The sequence below is a fragment of the Eretmochelys imbricata genome, chromosome 6 (genome assembly GCF_965152235.1).
Source record: "Eretmochelys imbricata isolate rEreImb1 chromosome 6, rEreImb1.hap1, whole genome shotgun sequence".
Taxonomy (NCBI): domain Eukaryota; kingdom Metazoa; phylum Chordata; order Testudines; family Cheloniidae; genus Eretmochelys; species Eretmochelys imbricata.
The window spans coordinates 26,686,455-26,700,421 of NC_135577.1; the positions used below are offsets into that span (position 1 = coordinate 26,686,455).

Here is a 13,967-nt window from a genome sequence, read left to right on the forward strand (position 1 = left end):
ATTTTCCTTGAAATCTCTCTTTAGAACTTTCCTTTTCCACGATGCTGACCAAAAACATGAAAACAGTTTGGCTACTGGTGCCCTGAGAACACAATCTATCATGCTGACCAATACTGTCTCATTGTTTCCTTGTACTCCCCCAGCTGTCTACAGCCCTCTGTTGTCATATTTAGACTGTAACCTCTTTGGGGCAGAGCCCTTCTTTTGCTCTGTGTTGGCATAGCAACTAGCACAACAGGGTCCTGGTCCATGACTAGGGCTCCTAGTCAATAGTGATAAAAATATTACTACTACTAATGATTTAGGTGGCCAGTTACCCATCAGAAATGAACAAAGAGTAAAAAGCACAGCCTGAAGTAGAGAGGGTACAAACAACCTGTGGACTGAAATACAGTCACACCATGTCTTTGAGGAACAGTTACCAAGAATGAATATGTTCATAAAATGCAAAGTTTGATTTGTGGATAATTGGGCGGGGGAGGAGGCCTAAATCCATTGGATAAATTGTTTGCTGTGGTCGATATTCTGTCCAGCTCTAGTCCGTGATTCTATAGCATGCCCTACAATAACTCCTGCTAGGGCAATGCTAGGAGTAAGCTCCCACACAGCTACTATTCCCATGCCATTCCCAACCATACTGCTGGGAAAAATTGGAAGTGAACTGGCTCCCCTATAGCCAACATAACTACACAGATCCCTGAGTAACCCTGGTGGGAGAAACTGGGATTGGAATAGATTTGAGTTCTCACACCATTCCCTAAAATGGCTTCTGAGCATCAGGACCCATTGCTGGGCTTTCAGTGCAAGGAACCACCTGCCCTAATTACCTGGGAGAACTGTGCGAACGTCCTGTCGGCCAGCATCGGTACGTGCCCCAGAAGTTCATGACAACAGTCCCTTCCATTGGAAAGAAAAGAGGAATGATGGATTAGTCACTGCTAGAGGGTTGAATCCCATTTCCTGGCTATACACTGTGTCAGGAGCAGTGTGAGGATAGGGAGGATTCTGCATTGTACCCAGCAATACTCACGGCTCTGGGGAATGCATGGGTGAGGATGCATGGCGGATGTACTGCGTACACTGGAATACCCTGAAGGCCAAGCTGGATAGAAAGTCACGTGCAGACAGCAGGCCAGCCACAGGTCGGAGCTGGAACCCAGTTCTCTCTGAAATAATCCAAGCCACCACTTATCTATAGGGCCCTACCAAATTCACGGCCATGAAAAACGTGTCACAGACCGTAAAATCTGGTCTCCCCCTGTGAAATCTGGTCTTTCGTGTGCTTTTACCCTATACTATACAGATTTCATGGGGGGAGCCCAGCGTTTCTCAAAGTGGGGGTCCTGCCCAAAAGGGAGTTGCAGGGGGGTCACAAGGTTATTAGAGGGGGGTTGTGGTATTGCCACCCTTACTTCTGTGCTGCCTTCAGAGCTGCGTGTCTGGAGCGGCGACTGCTGGCTGGGCGCCCAGCTCTGCAGGCAGCAGCGCAGAAGTAAGGGTGGCAATACCATACCAGGCCCTCCTTACCTCTACTCTGCTGCCTTCAGAGCTGGGATCCCGGCCAGCAGCCGCCGCTCTCCAGCTGCCCAGCTCGGAAGACGATGCCACCGCCTGCAGCATTGCAGAAGTAATGGTAGCAGTACTGTAACCCCCTCCCCTACAATATCTTTGTGACCCCCTCCCTGCCCCCCACACCCCTCCACACACCTACACACAACTCCTTTTTGGGTCAGGACCCCTACAATTACAATGCCATGAAATTTCAGATTTAAATGGCTGAAATCATGAAATTTACTGTTTTTAAAATCCTATGACCGTGAAATTGACCAAAATGGACCCTGAATTTGGTAGGGCCCTACTTATATAGTGAAAGTCCTTTGAGCCGAGTCTTAGGGTGGGGTGTTCATTAGTCATGATAGTATTATCAGCACTTACAGAAAAAGCGATGGTACTGTAAGTGAATGTCTTCAGTTTTACCTTGGCAGACCTAGCATCTGTACTTGCAATAGGCAGCAAATTCCCTGCAAGCCAAGAGGACATGGTGACTGGGCAAATGCTGGAATTCACCACTGGGTACAATGGAGTCCATATACGAAGAGTTCAGTGCTTGGGCTCTCAGTCCCAGCCCACACTTGCCCCTACATTCCTTGAGTTGATTTTCACTCCTGTGCTGGGAACACACATTTCCACTCTAGACCTCCCCACAAATCCTTCTTTGCACTTCTGACCTAGAAGCCCATGTCTCAATGCACTGACTCCTGCCACCATCCTGAATTCTCAGACTGGGCCCAGAATGCTCGCTGGCTCCCTCCCTCCAGAGGAGTACACATTCTTGCATGAACCCCCTCCCCCGCACTCCTGGAGCACACTAGACCTCTCCCTCATTTGTACTACCCTACAATCCAGTTCAGGCTGTCGGCCCCCCTAGCAAGCACTTCTTTATCCTAACCTCCAGTTCCCTCCTCCAGACTCACACTCTGCCTTGCAACGCACCCCAGCCATTCCATGGATTTACATGCTGATACCCATGACACTGTGATCCCACTCCTGGCCCTGGAATGCGCCCACACCCACCTTTCAGGAAGCGGGAGACATCCTCCAGTTGAGGAATGTTGTTCTCGCTGTAGCCACAGAATCTCTCTAGCAGGTGAAAGGCTTCCAGGTGCTCTTTGCAGGCATGAGTCGGGTACAGACTCTTCAGTGTGGTGTAAACCTCCCTCCTTCAGAGTGACAGATGGGAGAGAGGGTGTGAATTCAGGATCTAGCCCTGCCGGCCTTTGTTGCTCCTCTCATCAGGACAGACAAGACCCAGTACACATTCTGCTGGAGTTCCTCTCCCTGGTTTTGTTTGTGTTTTTGTTTTTAACCCTTGAGTTTGTATCTGTTTACACACACATGCTCGAGCACATGTGCACACGCACACCCTCCACCCAAACGCTTCTTGCTGACTGTGTGAGTGGAGAATTCAGAGGGCACCTTCACAGGGACAATTCCTGTATCTGGAGATAACTAACTCAAGGCCAAGGGTGCATCAAGAGAGTTCATTCTATCTGGGAACAAAAATCCAGTCCCAGGGGCTTTATCTATTTAAAAAAGTCACACTAGTGATAGACAGTTAAGAGAGACAGCAGAGGGACAATCCAGAAATACACATCAGCAGCTCCCCATATCAGTCATCTTCTCATTAGTGGTCCTTCCCACCATGGGTAAGTCTACATGGCAAACAGAAACCTGCAGTAGTGAGTCTCAGAGCCCAGGTCTACAGACTCAGGCTCATGGGGCTCACGCTGGGGCTCTAAAAGCAGCAGTGTAGATGTCGTGGCTCTGGCTTTGAAGCCCGACCCTGTCCCTAGGCTTGGAGGCTCACTGCTGTAGGTTTTAAAACAATTTAGACATACCCTAAGTGGAGCCTCTGGAAAGAATAAGAAGTGGACCTGTAATGGACTTTAGGTACAGCCCTTAGAGAGGAGGAGCCGCAGAAATTGATTTATTTCAGAGTAACAGCCGTGTTAGTCTGTATTCACAAAAAGAAAAGGAGTACTTGTGGCACCTTAGAGACTAACAGGGTCAGGTTTCCTCACACGCTGCACCACTTTCTCTGAGTTACGAACATTAGCAACATCTGATGTTCTTTAGGGATGGGCCTCCTGGACCCTCCCACTTAGAATTCCCTTAGCTCCCAAGGAGTCCCTTGCAGACAGTCAGAGCTCTTTACAGAGAGGCAATTAGGCAACATCCACACCTTCATGATATATTTTTTAAGACACTCCACCACAACCATTCTGTTCTCAACTTCCAGTACCGGCCCCAGTATAAACGCACTACTGTTTTCTGATTTCTCTATTTGCCCAAGGCACACTCCCCCACGGCTGGTCAATGGGACAAAATCTTTTATTTCTTTCATGGTTCCTAATTCAGCTGGATGGAGTCAGAAAGGATTTTACATTAAATCAACACTCACCAGGTAGCTATCTCATCTGCCCTGTACTCCACTCTAGGGATTGGCTCCCCGCTGCAAGGCAAACATGGGGTTAGGGGCGATGGGAGATGGGGAAACACAGTAACAACATGCTATACACTCTGGGGCCCCAACCTTAAGAAAGCTTCCCCTCCCTTTGAGAAAAGAGCGCTAAGTTTACGATGCACAATATCTCCACACAGTATAATATGGATTAGACAACTTTAAACCTAACACATGTCTAGCATATGGGGCATAGGGTTAGCACAAGTCTAGTAGGAAACATATGGGTCATAAGTAGAGTTGGGCCAAACTTTTTGATCAAAACTTCTTTTCAGCCAAAAATGCAGATTCAGTGACACCAAAACTTTTAGTGAATTTCTGTCAAACTTGTTCCGTTGTTTTGGTCAAAATGAAAGCTAAAAAAATTCTAGAAAAATGGAAACTTTGTTTCAAAGGTGCCTTTCATTTTATTTATAATTTTTTAAAAATATATTATAAATGCTCAAAATCAAAACAAAATGTTTTATGGTGGGCCAAACAAAACAACATTTTACAAGTATTTTGATTTACTGAACCTGTCAAAAAAACTTCATTTTTGTGCCCACCAGAAATTATTTTTTTCTTCAATTTTTCAGACTTGCCAGAGAAAACTGAAAACGCTATTAGTTGCTCAGCTCTGGTCATAAGGCTAATTAGAGCCACAGCTAGTATATGAACATAGGGCTAGCATGGGCCGACCTGGAGACATGGGGCTTAGAACTGAACATAGGGTTAGGAGGGCTTTAAACTAGCAGCCACTGCGGTAGCTGCTAAAGAGTGAAAGCCTGCACGTATGCTCCAAACATATGAGCCTCAACGTTGCTTGAAGGTAAAGAATCAAGGCAGCAAGGGCCATAAGGAGAAGCAATTCTTCTATTGCCTTTACACCAATGCTAGAAAGCTGGGAAATAAACAGGAGGAATTAGGCTCATTTGGTAGAAAAATGGTATGGTATGGTATGACTGAAACCTGGCGGGAGGAGTCACGTGACCAGAATGTTAAAATCACTGGACAGCCTATATTTCCTTGACAGGGTAAAATGTCTACACTTGGCGCTCGGGGTGCGATTCCCAGCTTGCGCACACAGACTCACACTGGCTTGATGAGAGCTAGAGTGTAACTAGCATTGTAGCTGTGGGAGCATGGGCAATGGCAGCATGGCTAAGTGGTGCTGAGAACATGCCCACAGGGCTCAGGCCGGTTTGGTCTTGGCACAGCTAGGCAGTGCCACTGCCCGTGCTACCACAGCCATGTTGCGGTTTGGACTCGTGCTAACGCTCATCAAGCTAGTGTGAGTCTGTGTATGCGCACTGGGAATCGCAGCCCTCGCTCATAGGGTAGGCTTCGCATGAAGGGGAGGGAGCGACACGCAGCATTAAAGATACTATTGGCTACTTCAGTTACTGACAATTCAGAAGGACGGGAACAGGAATGATTATGGATCAATGTTCTAAGTGATAAATCACAAGAATTGTATAAATAGACACAGACACACACACACACGGTGCTTTAAGACGGACAATTCCCCAAAGCTGACAATTATGAGTAAAACTGAGTGGGACGGGAGGAAAATTTTAAATATCAAAATGTGAGTGCCCACAATACCACAAGAAGTCTTTTTTTGTTAAAAAAACATCCTGGTGAAAAGGAAAAAGAAAAGTAGCAATATATATAGAATAGAATATAATTACTACTTTTCTTTTATATATATATATATACACACACACACACACACACACACACACACATGGACAATGGGGAAGTTGATAGCAATGAATACAAATGGACAGTTAGGAAATGCAGATGATTGATAAGGGAAGCTCAAGGTATCAATGGAAAATGTGTGGCCAGTAGAGGTAAAGATTTCCTTCTTATTGCCCTTAAATATACTAAAACAAACAAAATCCTAACATTGGGATAGACCTGGTGATAGATAAGGATGATAAAATTGTCAATTATGATGTAGAAAAGGCAGAAGTGTTCCATAAATAATTTTGTTCTGTATTTGGAAAGAAGCAAGATGATGCATTCATGCCTTATAGTGATAATGAAATAATTTCTATTCCATCAGTAACTAGGGAGGGTGTTAAACAGCAATTATTAAAGTTAAATGGTTAACCGATGGTTAAAAGGTAATTGTAAATGGGGAATCATCATCTTGTTAGGGGAAGTGGGGCCCCCAAGGGATCTGTTCTTTGCCCCATGGTATTCGATATTGTTGTCAATGATTTGGAAGAAAATACAAAATTATTGCTGATAAAATTTGTAGATGACATAAAAATTGGAGGAGTGATAAAAAATAATGATGTGGTCAAGTCGGTTATAAAGACCAGTCTGGATTGCTTGGTAAGATGAGCTCCAAGTGCAATGCTGTAACTAAGTGGGTGGGCTGAGGTGGGGTGGGGAATGCATTCCTTGGATGCATAAACAGAGGAATATTAAGTAGGGACAGGGAAGGTACATCTGTATCCAGCATTAGTGAAACCATTGCTGGACTACTGTGTCTAATCCTGGTATCCATGCTTCAGAAAGAATGTTGAAAAATTGGAAAAGGTTTAGAAAAGAACTACAAGAGTGATTTGAAGTCTGGAAAACATACCTTATAATGACCTAATTAAGAAGCTCAATCTATTTAGCTTATCCAAGAGAAAGTTTAGAGGTGACCTGTTTGCAGTTTATAAGTACCTTTATGGGGACAGGAGTTCTGATAGTAGGTGGTTCTTTAATCTAGCAGAAAAAGATATAACAAGATCCAGTGGTTGAAAGCTAAAGCTAGACAAATTCAATCTAGAAATAAAACACACATTTTTAACAGTGAGAGTAATTAACCATTGGATCAATTTACCTAGGGATGTGGTGGTTTCTCTATTACTTTAAGTCTTTAAATCAAGACTGGATATCTTTCTAAAAGAAATGCTCTAGCTTGGACTAAAGTTATGGGCTTGATGCAGAAATTACTGCATGAAGTTCTATGGCCTGTGTTATGCAGCAAGTCTGTTCTGGCCTCAACATCTATGAATTAATGAACATGCAGATTTTTAAACATGGGAGGAAGCTGAAATGAGTGCAGAGAGCAGAGGAACGGAGAAAAGAAATTGGAAAGGGAGAATGGAAGGGCAAAATAATGGACAGAGAAGATAAGTTGACAGAAGACAGATTTATGGAAGTAGCTTAATGAGTTCCCAGCAGGTGGCACTGTGTGATGAAATTGCTCCTACACATACGTTTGGAAAGTGTCTTACTGCTTATAGTGGAAGGCAATTTCTGCTATCATTTTTCTTCGCTGCCGGTATGCTTGGTCAGAGAATCCCTGTGGCAAGAGGGAACAGAGAAGAAGCGTTTAAGTTAACATTTCATACAGGAAAGTTCTCTCCTTTCCCACACTACCACACACACACTTAATATAGGCCCTACGGTGGGGGAGATATACACACCCGCACATTAACAGTTAGCAACTGCCCCTCATTACAACAGAGGCCCCTCCTTTCATACCCATAGGGAACTCCATTCCCCATCTCAAAGTGAGAGCTCTGTATTCTCCTTCTAGGGAGAATTGGGCCCTGCCCCAATCCAGTGTATGTCCTGTCTGTTCATTTTCTGAGAAGCCAGGTCCTTCAAGCCAAACACAAAGTATCTTTACTCCATCTCTGGGAAATGGATTCTGAAACAGAACCAGTTAAAATTTAGGCTGGATAGCCATGAAAATTTCCTCAGAAGTGAGATCTTTTGGACTGGGGAATAATCTCCTTAGGAATGTAGTAGAAGCCCCATCTCTTGATCAAACTAGACCAGACAAAGCACTGAGGAATACAGTATCCTGCAGGAACTAAACCTGTACTGGCTACAGGGAGATAGACAAGGTGGGATTACAGGTAGTGCTAGGCCAGAAATGGTTTTCCCATCCTAGGAAAATGTTTGACATTTTGAAAATCTTTTTCCTTTCCCAATTTGGATGAAAAGTCAGAATCTCAAAAATATTCATGTGCTGACTATCCCACAAAAGTTTTGATTCAAGTCTATCAAAACAGTCCCTTTTTGATTTTTATCTTTTTGTATTTTAAGCCCCGCTATAATTAGCTTAAATTTCAAAATAAAAAGTCCTTTTGAACAAACAAACAAGCACCCCTGCCCCAAATTTCTTATCTTCAAAATGGGACATTTCAACAATTTTGAAACTTTTTTCAAACATTTTTTTTAAAATTAAAGATTACTCCAAATTACTCCTTTTCCTGAAAACAGTTTTTTGGTTTTGCAGAATCAACATTTTCTGATGGAAAAATATTTTGTCAAAAAATTCCCAACTAGTTCTAATCACAGGTGCTTTCCATTTCTCTGCTTCTGTTGGAAGACACATGGCTGGAAATTGAGGATGTCTGAATGCACCAACTCACTGGGTGATCCAAATCCAAGTCTGGGTCAAACTTGGTGACCAAGTGGTGACACTTGTCCAGTTCAGAGATTTTTCTTGGAAACCAGTAAACTGTAAAGAGAAATAAGACCATAGAAGTGAACGTTAAGCTAAGTATATCTCATGCCAAGTGGAGGAAATAGTCATAGCACACACATGACCTGATGTGGCACATGCATAAACACATGATCACGTCAATTCCAAATGATTTAATTGCTCATGACACCACTGTGCTTCAATGACTATGTTCCATGACTGCCCATGAGCCCGTCGTATGGTACACCTATCTCACAGCCAGATATAATAAACTGACCTCCATCACATGAGCAAACATGACTTCCCTTTCAACCTCCCAGCACAATGACCGTTTCTGACACAAGGAAACTACTTGGAAAAAAACTGGCTTTCACTCTTAGCAGCTTCACCCTCCCAAGGGTAAAATAATACATGGTCACTGTAAGACACCTAGGATCCTGCATTACCCCCACACACCTCTCACTGCTTCTGTTGATGAAGCTCAGGTGCATCAAGGATTAGGTGATAAGGGAACAAATCCATTTTACCAGCCTTCCCAGGCTTGAATGTACATAGGGAACAATCATCCAATGACTTGGACCAGGCTATTCACCTGCATCGCTAGGTCAGAGAGAGATCATGCATCACTGATCAGCTAACACTGAAGGGACGGAATTACAAGGAATGCAGGGAGATAATAATGGCCCCAGATTAGCAGAGTGATACCCAGGACCCAAGGCATATGATCTTCTGATGCCAGGTATAGTAAGGAAAGCCCCCATGACTGATCACTTTTCCATCATCCCATCTTCTGCTCTCCTTTCTCTTTGTGTCTGTTGGGCACACTTAGACAGAGTTGTTCTCTATCTAGTCCAAATATAAAGGCTGAGCCAATATCCTGTTGAAATCACTTACCAATTCTTGGAGTGCTGGCATCTCACCAGGAAAAAAAATTAAAGCTCTTAGTGACTTTTCCTGATGAACCTCCAGGGCTAACTTACCCTTACCACCCACCTAATGGCTGCTCCTGGAATGAAAGCTGAGAGAAAGAGAGAAATCCTCTGATCTTAGTGCTGTATCAAAGTAGAATTCTTGCTCAACTAGAAAGGATTCATTTTACTAGCCCTTAGAGACAATCAATTGGTCACTAGTGTCTCTCTAGTGTAGAAAGAGCACCCTCCAAACACATGTGGGGTTACTGACACATGGATAGAAAGGTCAGAAATGTAAAACAGACATCTGGCTAGAATATGCAGGGTGGAAGCTGTACAGTGCTAGGTGTTGGGTATTACATTTCTAATCCTGATGCTCTTCAGACCTGGAAGAAGGAATCAGACACCTCTTGAAAGGGGTGAAGGTGAGAGAGAAAAGATGGGATCTGAGGAGCTTGCTGGGAGGAGTATTCTGGTCTAGTCTAGTCTATTCAGACCCCTGGCATGTGAGTGCTGAAATCCCTGGGCCATGGTTTCTAAAGCTCAATCTTCATGTTTGACTTGGGGGAAAAAATAAAACAGCTGCAAGTTCCTTACATTTGTCTTCCTTAGTGCTCCTCACATCTTCTGACACCCTTTTGATGGAGCTCATGAGAGTGCTGACATCAGAGCTATGGACTTCACACCGTACAAAATATTCCAGCTCAGTGGTCCCGGCCCGAGGCTTCCTGCTGGGCCTTGTCTCCAAGTGGTGAATTTTAGCTTCGAAGGTCTTTAGAGGGTGGAAGAGGGGAAAGATATAATGTAAAAATACAGGCGCTGATAACATTGCATTGCAAACATTCCAGCGGGTGAAATTAAAGTGGAGAAGAAAGTCCAGAAACACAAGCTCTTTTCAGGATGCCTGTGGGGTAGGAGCATGGGTATTTCTGATCCTGAGCTGGGAACTCCTGAAACTAGAACAGGACACTTTCCTGTTAATTCCATCCCTTTTGTATACTGTAATGTGAGTAGGTTGAAATTCTACGACTGAAACATTTTCCCGTTACAAAATGCCATTACATCATAATGGACATTTTCTGCAAGATTAAACCGCATTTTGTAATGTCAAAAATTTTGCGCAATAAAATGTGAACCATGGTGACGTATTTTTCAATTCTCCAATTTGGGAGAATCAAAATGAGAAAAATTATTTTGAAACAAAATGTCTCATTTTGAAATGGTGATTTGAAACAAAAATTTTGCTTCAATTTAAAATGTCAAAAATTAGCCTTTCCTATTTGAAATTTTTAGAATTTTTTTAATGAACTTTTTCAGTGTTTTGGCTTTCACTCTGATTCGGGTAAAAAGTAATTTCTAAATGGCAGCATTTCCTGTAGATGGAATATTGCCCTCCTCAAACTGTTCTAATTGTTACCAAAGTGGCGAGGCACCAAAGTCAGTCAAGAAGCACAAGTTCTCGGCTCAGAGTGCGCAAACAAATGGCTGCAATTTGTTGTAGCTGCAGAACCTTATTACTTATGTTGAACAGCTGCAGTACACATAAGGAAGTGACATTCCACCAGTACACTTCCTATCTCTCAAATGCCTATAATGGGCATGGAAGTCAGCCAGTGTTACTCAAAAGGAAGCAAAACGCGAAGTGAGGATATAGCTTTCATTTACCAGGCAGTGTCTGTCCTGTGCACTGGCCAAGGTGCTGAAATAAAGACAGTGAAGACACTGACAATGCTATACATCATTTATGAGTCGTCTTTTCTCTCTGAAAGAGCTACAGGGTCAAACGCACTGAGTGGCTCTCTCTTTCCAAAACACAGTCAGTTTTTCATATGTTACACCCAACTCCTCTGAATTCCTTAAGGATCTTATACCACAGCTACGAAATCTCAGTCAAGGAAATTCCTTCACAGACTCTTGTCAAAAAAGCTACCGGCATCTCTCAAGAGTAATATGAAGAACCACCACCTCTGTCCTTTCTCACCACCCACACAAGCCAGCAGGTCTGCATGCTGCTTCCACTGTCTTCCCATCCCCTCTGAGCCTGGAAGCAATATTCTCACTCTAATCTCCAGCATGTTAACAGGTTGTGATACTGGTTGGCCATTGGGCTGGCTCACAGAGCATTGTGATTGGTTTAGCTTCCCTTCCAATACCTTGACTCCTGATACTTGGAAGATCTAATAATTAACTTCCTTCAGCTCCATTTGGAGTTAATTACTAGATACTTATGAAATCATAAATAGCGGGAAAGATTCCTCCTTTGGCTCCTGTTATCTTTGTTACCCAACAAAGGGAAGGCAGCAGCATCAAAGGAGATCAGCCAGTGCTCATGCTGCCATTGGAACATCTTGCTTCTTGAGAAGAATTGGAGCTTGGCCTCATGCCCTACCCTCCAATCTCAGTGACAGAGCTAGGTGTGCTGCTGGGTGCTTTGGGTACTGGAGAATCCCAAAGCACCTGCTACGAGATCCCCAACAACAGGTACGAACTGGCATAACTCCATTGAAGCTAAATGGACCTAAGATGAGTTACACTAGGTGCAGATCTGTCCCATCATTCTAATTCTTTTATTAAACATGAAAGAGAGAGCCCCAAAAGTCAGATATCTTAACAGAGTTTAACTAGCTTATAAATTAGTCTGTTTCTCACTAGCAGCACTCAAGTGGCTCATTTTCTCTGCTGTCTCCAGACTAACTGAATGCAGGTGCAAGCTAGAGTTTTAACTCAAGCTATCACATCTTTTGCTTATTCCCCAGGCATTTGGATATAGGAAAACAGACTTCATTTTAGTGCATGTGCTGAAATGATTAATTTAGATGGAATAAAGGAGCCCAAAGAGTTAAAAGTGTTAACATGACCCTGGAACGCTCCAACATTAAACAGTTTTAAACAGTTTGGTATACAGAGACCTCACCATGACGAACACTTTATTAATTTAAAAAAAAACATTTTATTAAAGATATAGAAAAGAAAGAGAGGTAAAGTATCAGAAATGTAAAGTATTAAGTAAGGCTTTTATTGTAACATCCATTGTTCCCTTTCCCTTTAGAAGTAGTGAGTCTTTGGAAGGAAAAAACAACACTTCATTGACAGTCATTTAGATGCTATTATTGGTGGCAATGTCTGTCCTTCTGAGGAAAAGAGCAGAAGTTAGTTGTTATTGCTTTGGTTGTCAAAGTCTGATCCTGCTTCCTTTCAGACAAAACAAAATGAACACAAATAAAAGGGGGGAGAAAAAAAACCAGCAAAGATAGAAAATGCAGTTTCTGTCTCTGGTGTTTAATCTTACTTGTGTCCTTACCGAGGGGGAAAAAACAAGCACCGCACATGGTCTTATTAGCCACTTCAAGACCTGGGAAACTTGTACCAACATCTGGCTGTCTGGGGCATTGCTTTTAGCTGCCTTTCTGATCTCAAAAAGAACAGGAGTACTTGTGGCACCTTAGAGACTAACAAATGTATTAGAGCATAAGCTTTCATGGGCTACAGCCTACTTCATCGGATGCATAGAATGGAACATACAGTAAGTGTTCTCCTACTGGTTTTTGAATGTTATGATTCCTGATGTCAGATTTGTGTCCATTTATTCTTTTGCGTAGAGACTGTCCGGTTTGGCCAATGTACATGACAGAGGGGCATTGCTGGCACATGATGGCATATATCACATTGGTAGATGTGCAGGTGAATGAGAGCCCCTGATGGCGTGGCTAATGTGATTAGGTCCTATGATGGTGCCACTTGAATAAATATGTGGACAGAGTTGGCATCGGGCTTACAACAATGGGGCAAAAAAGACAAGTTTGACCAACTAAACCAGACTCTGATTAGACAGAAGGAAAAAGGAGAGATAGATAGATATACCTATGTCCCACTCCATGGCAAAAGCTGGAAGCAGATGGGTTGGCTCTGGGGAGGCTGGTGCCATGAGCAAGAGGATTTCACTTCTAGGTCACAGGATTGAGGCAGGCCTCAGGTTGGTAACAACTGAGAGTTAATCTGATTGCTGTTGAATGACCTATGTGAAATGAGTTTGGTGGCCTCAGTCCTGCGGACAGATGTTGATGTCATCAAGCTCACTCCTACAACTGGCATCTCAGTGGGGAATGACTACTGAAATGATATCAGTCTGAGAGGTGGTCCCTCCAGTTAGGGCGAAGGTCCTTTGGGGGTAGAGGGATGCGATGGGAAGCTTGCTCTGCAGCTGCCCATGCTGTACCTCTGAGCATTGCTTGGTCTCCAGGGATATCCATTTGGCATCTTTCACTAGCACTTAATTCACTCAGAGATAAAGAGCTGAGAAGGGGGATTGGCCCTTTGCATCCACAGGAAGGTTCTGACAGCTTCCTGGATGTTTTCCCTGGTGCAGGGAAATCTGGCCCTTGCAAACCCACTTCTCTGGATGATGACCCAGCCCTTTCTGAATCTCTGAGCTCTTCAGTAGAGGAAGAGCTGTGATTTTTAGTTAATCAGAGGCAGAATGAGGAGAAGGAACGGAGGCAATGTCACTGATAAATTCAATTTAGGACCATGTTTTTGAATGTACCTACCCACCTCTCTATTACATTGTCCTCCAATAATCAATACCTTAGCATTAATCTGACAGCTCTGATTG

At 43.4% G+C, this 13,967-nt stretch overlaps 1 protein-coding gene across 2 annotated transcripts in view; it reads right to left on the reverse strand.

The window, feature by feature from the left end:
- TH (tyrosine hydroxylase) overlaps positions 1–13,967 on the reverse strand; it is a 30,203-nt gene that overhangs the window by 6,475 nt on the left and 9,761 nt on the right. For both annotated transcript variants that reach the window (XM_077820031.1, XM_077820030.1), the window contains exons 3-9: positions 9,953–10,127; positions 8,392–8,480; positions 7,243–7,310; positions 3,962–4,012; positions 2,575–2,720; positions 1,031–1,166; positions 828–897 (exon numbers count right to left, since the gene is read on the reverse strand). In XM_077820031.1, coding sequence (XP_077676157.1) covers positions 828–897; positions 1,031–1,166; positions 2,575–2,720; positions 3,962–4,012; positions 7,243–7,310; positions 8,392–8,480; positions 9,953–10,127 — 735 coding nt within the window. The remainder of the gene's footprint in view (positions 1–827; positions 898–1,030; positions 1,167–2,574; positions 2,721–3,961; positions 4,013–7,242; positions 7,311–8,391; positions 8,481–9,952; positions 10,128–13,967) is intronic.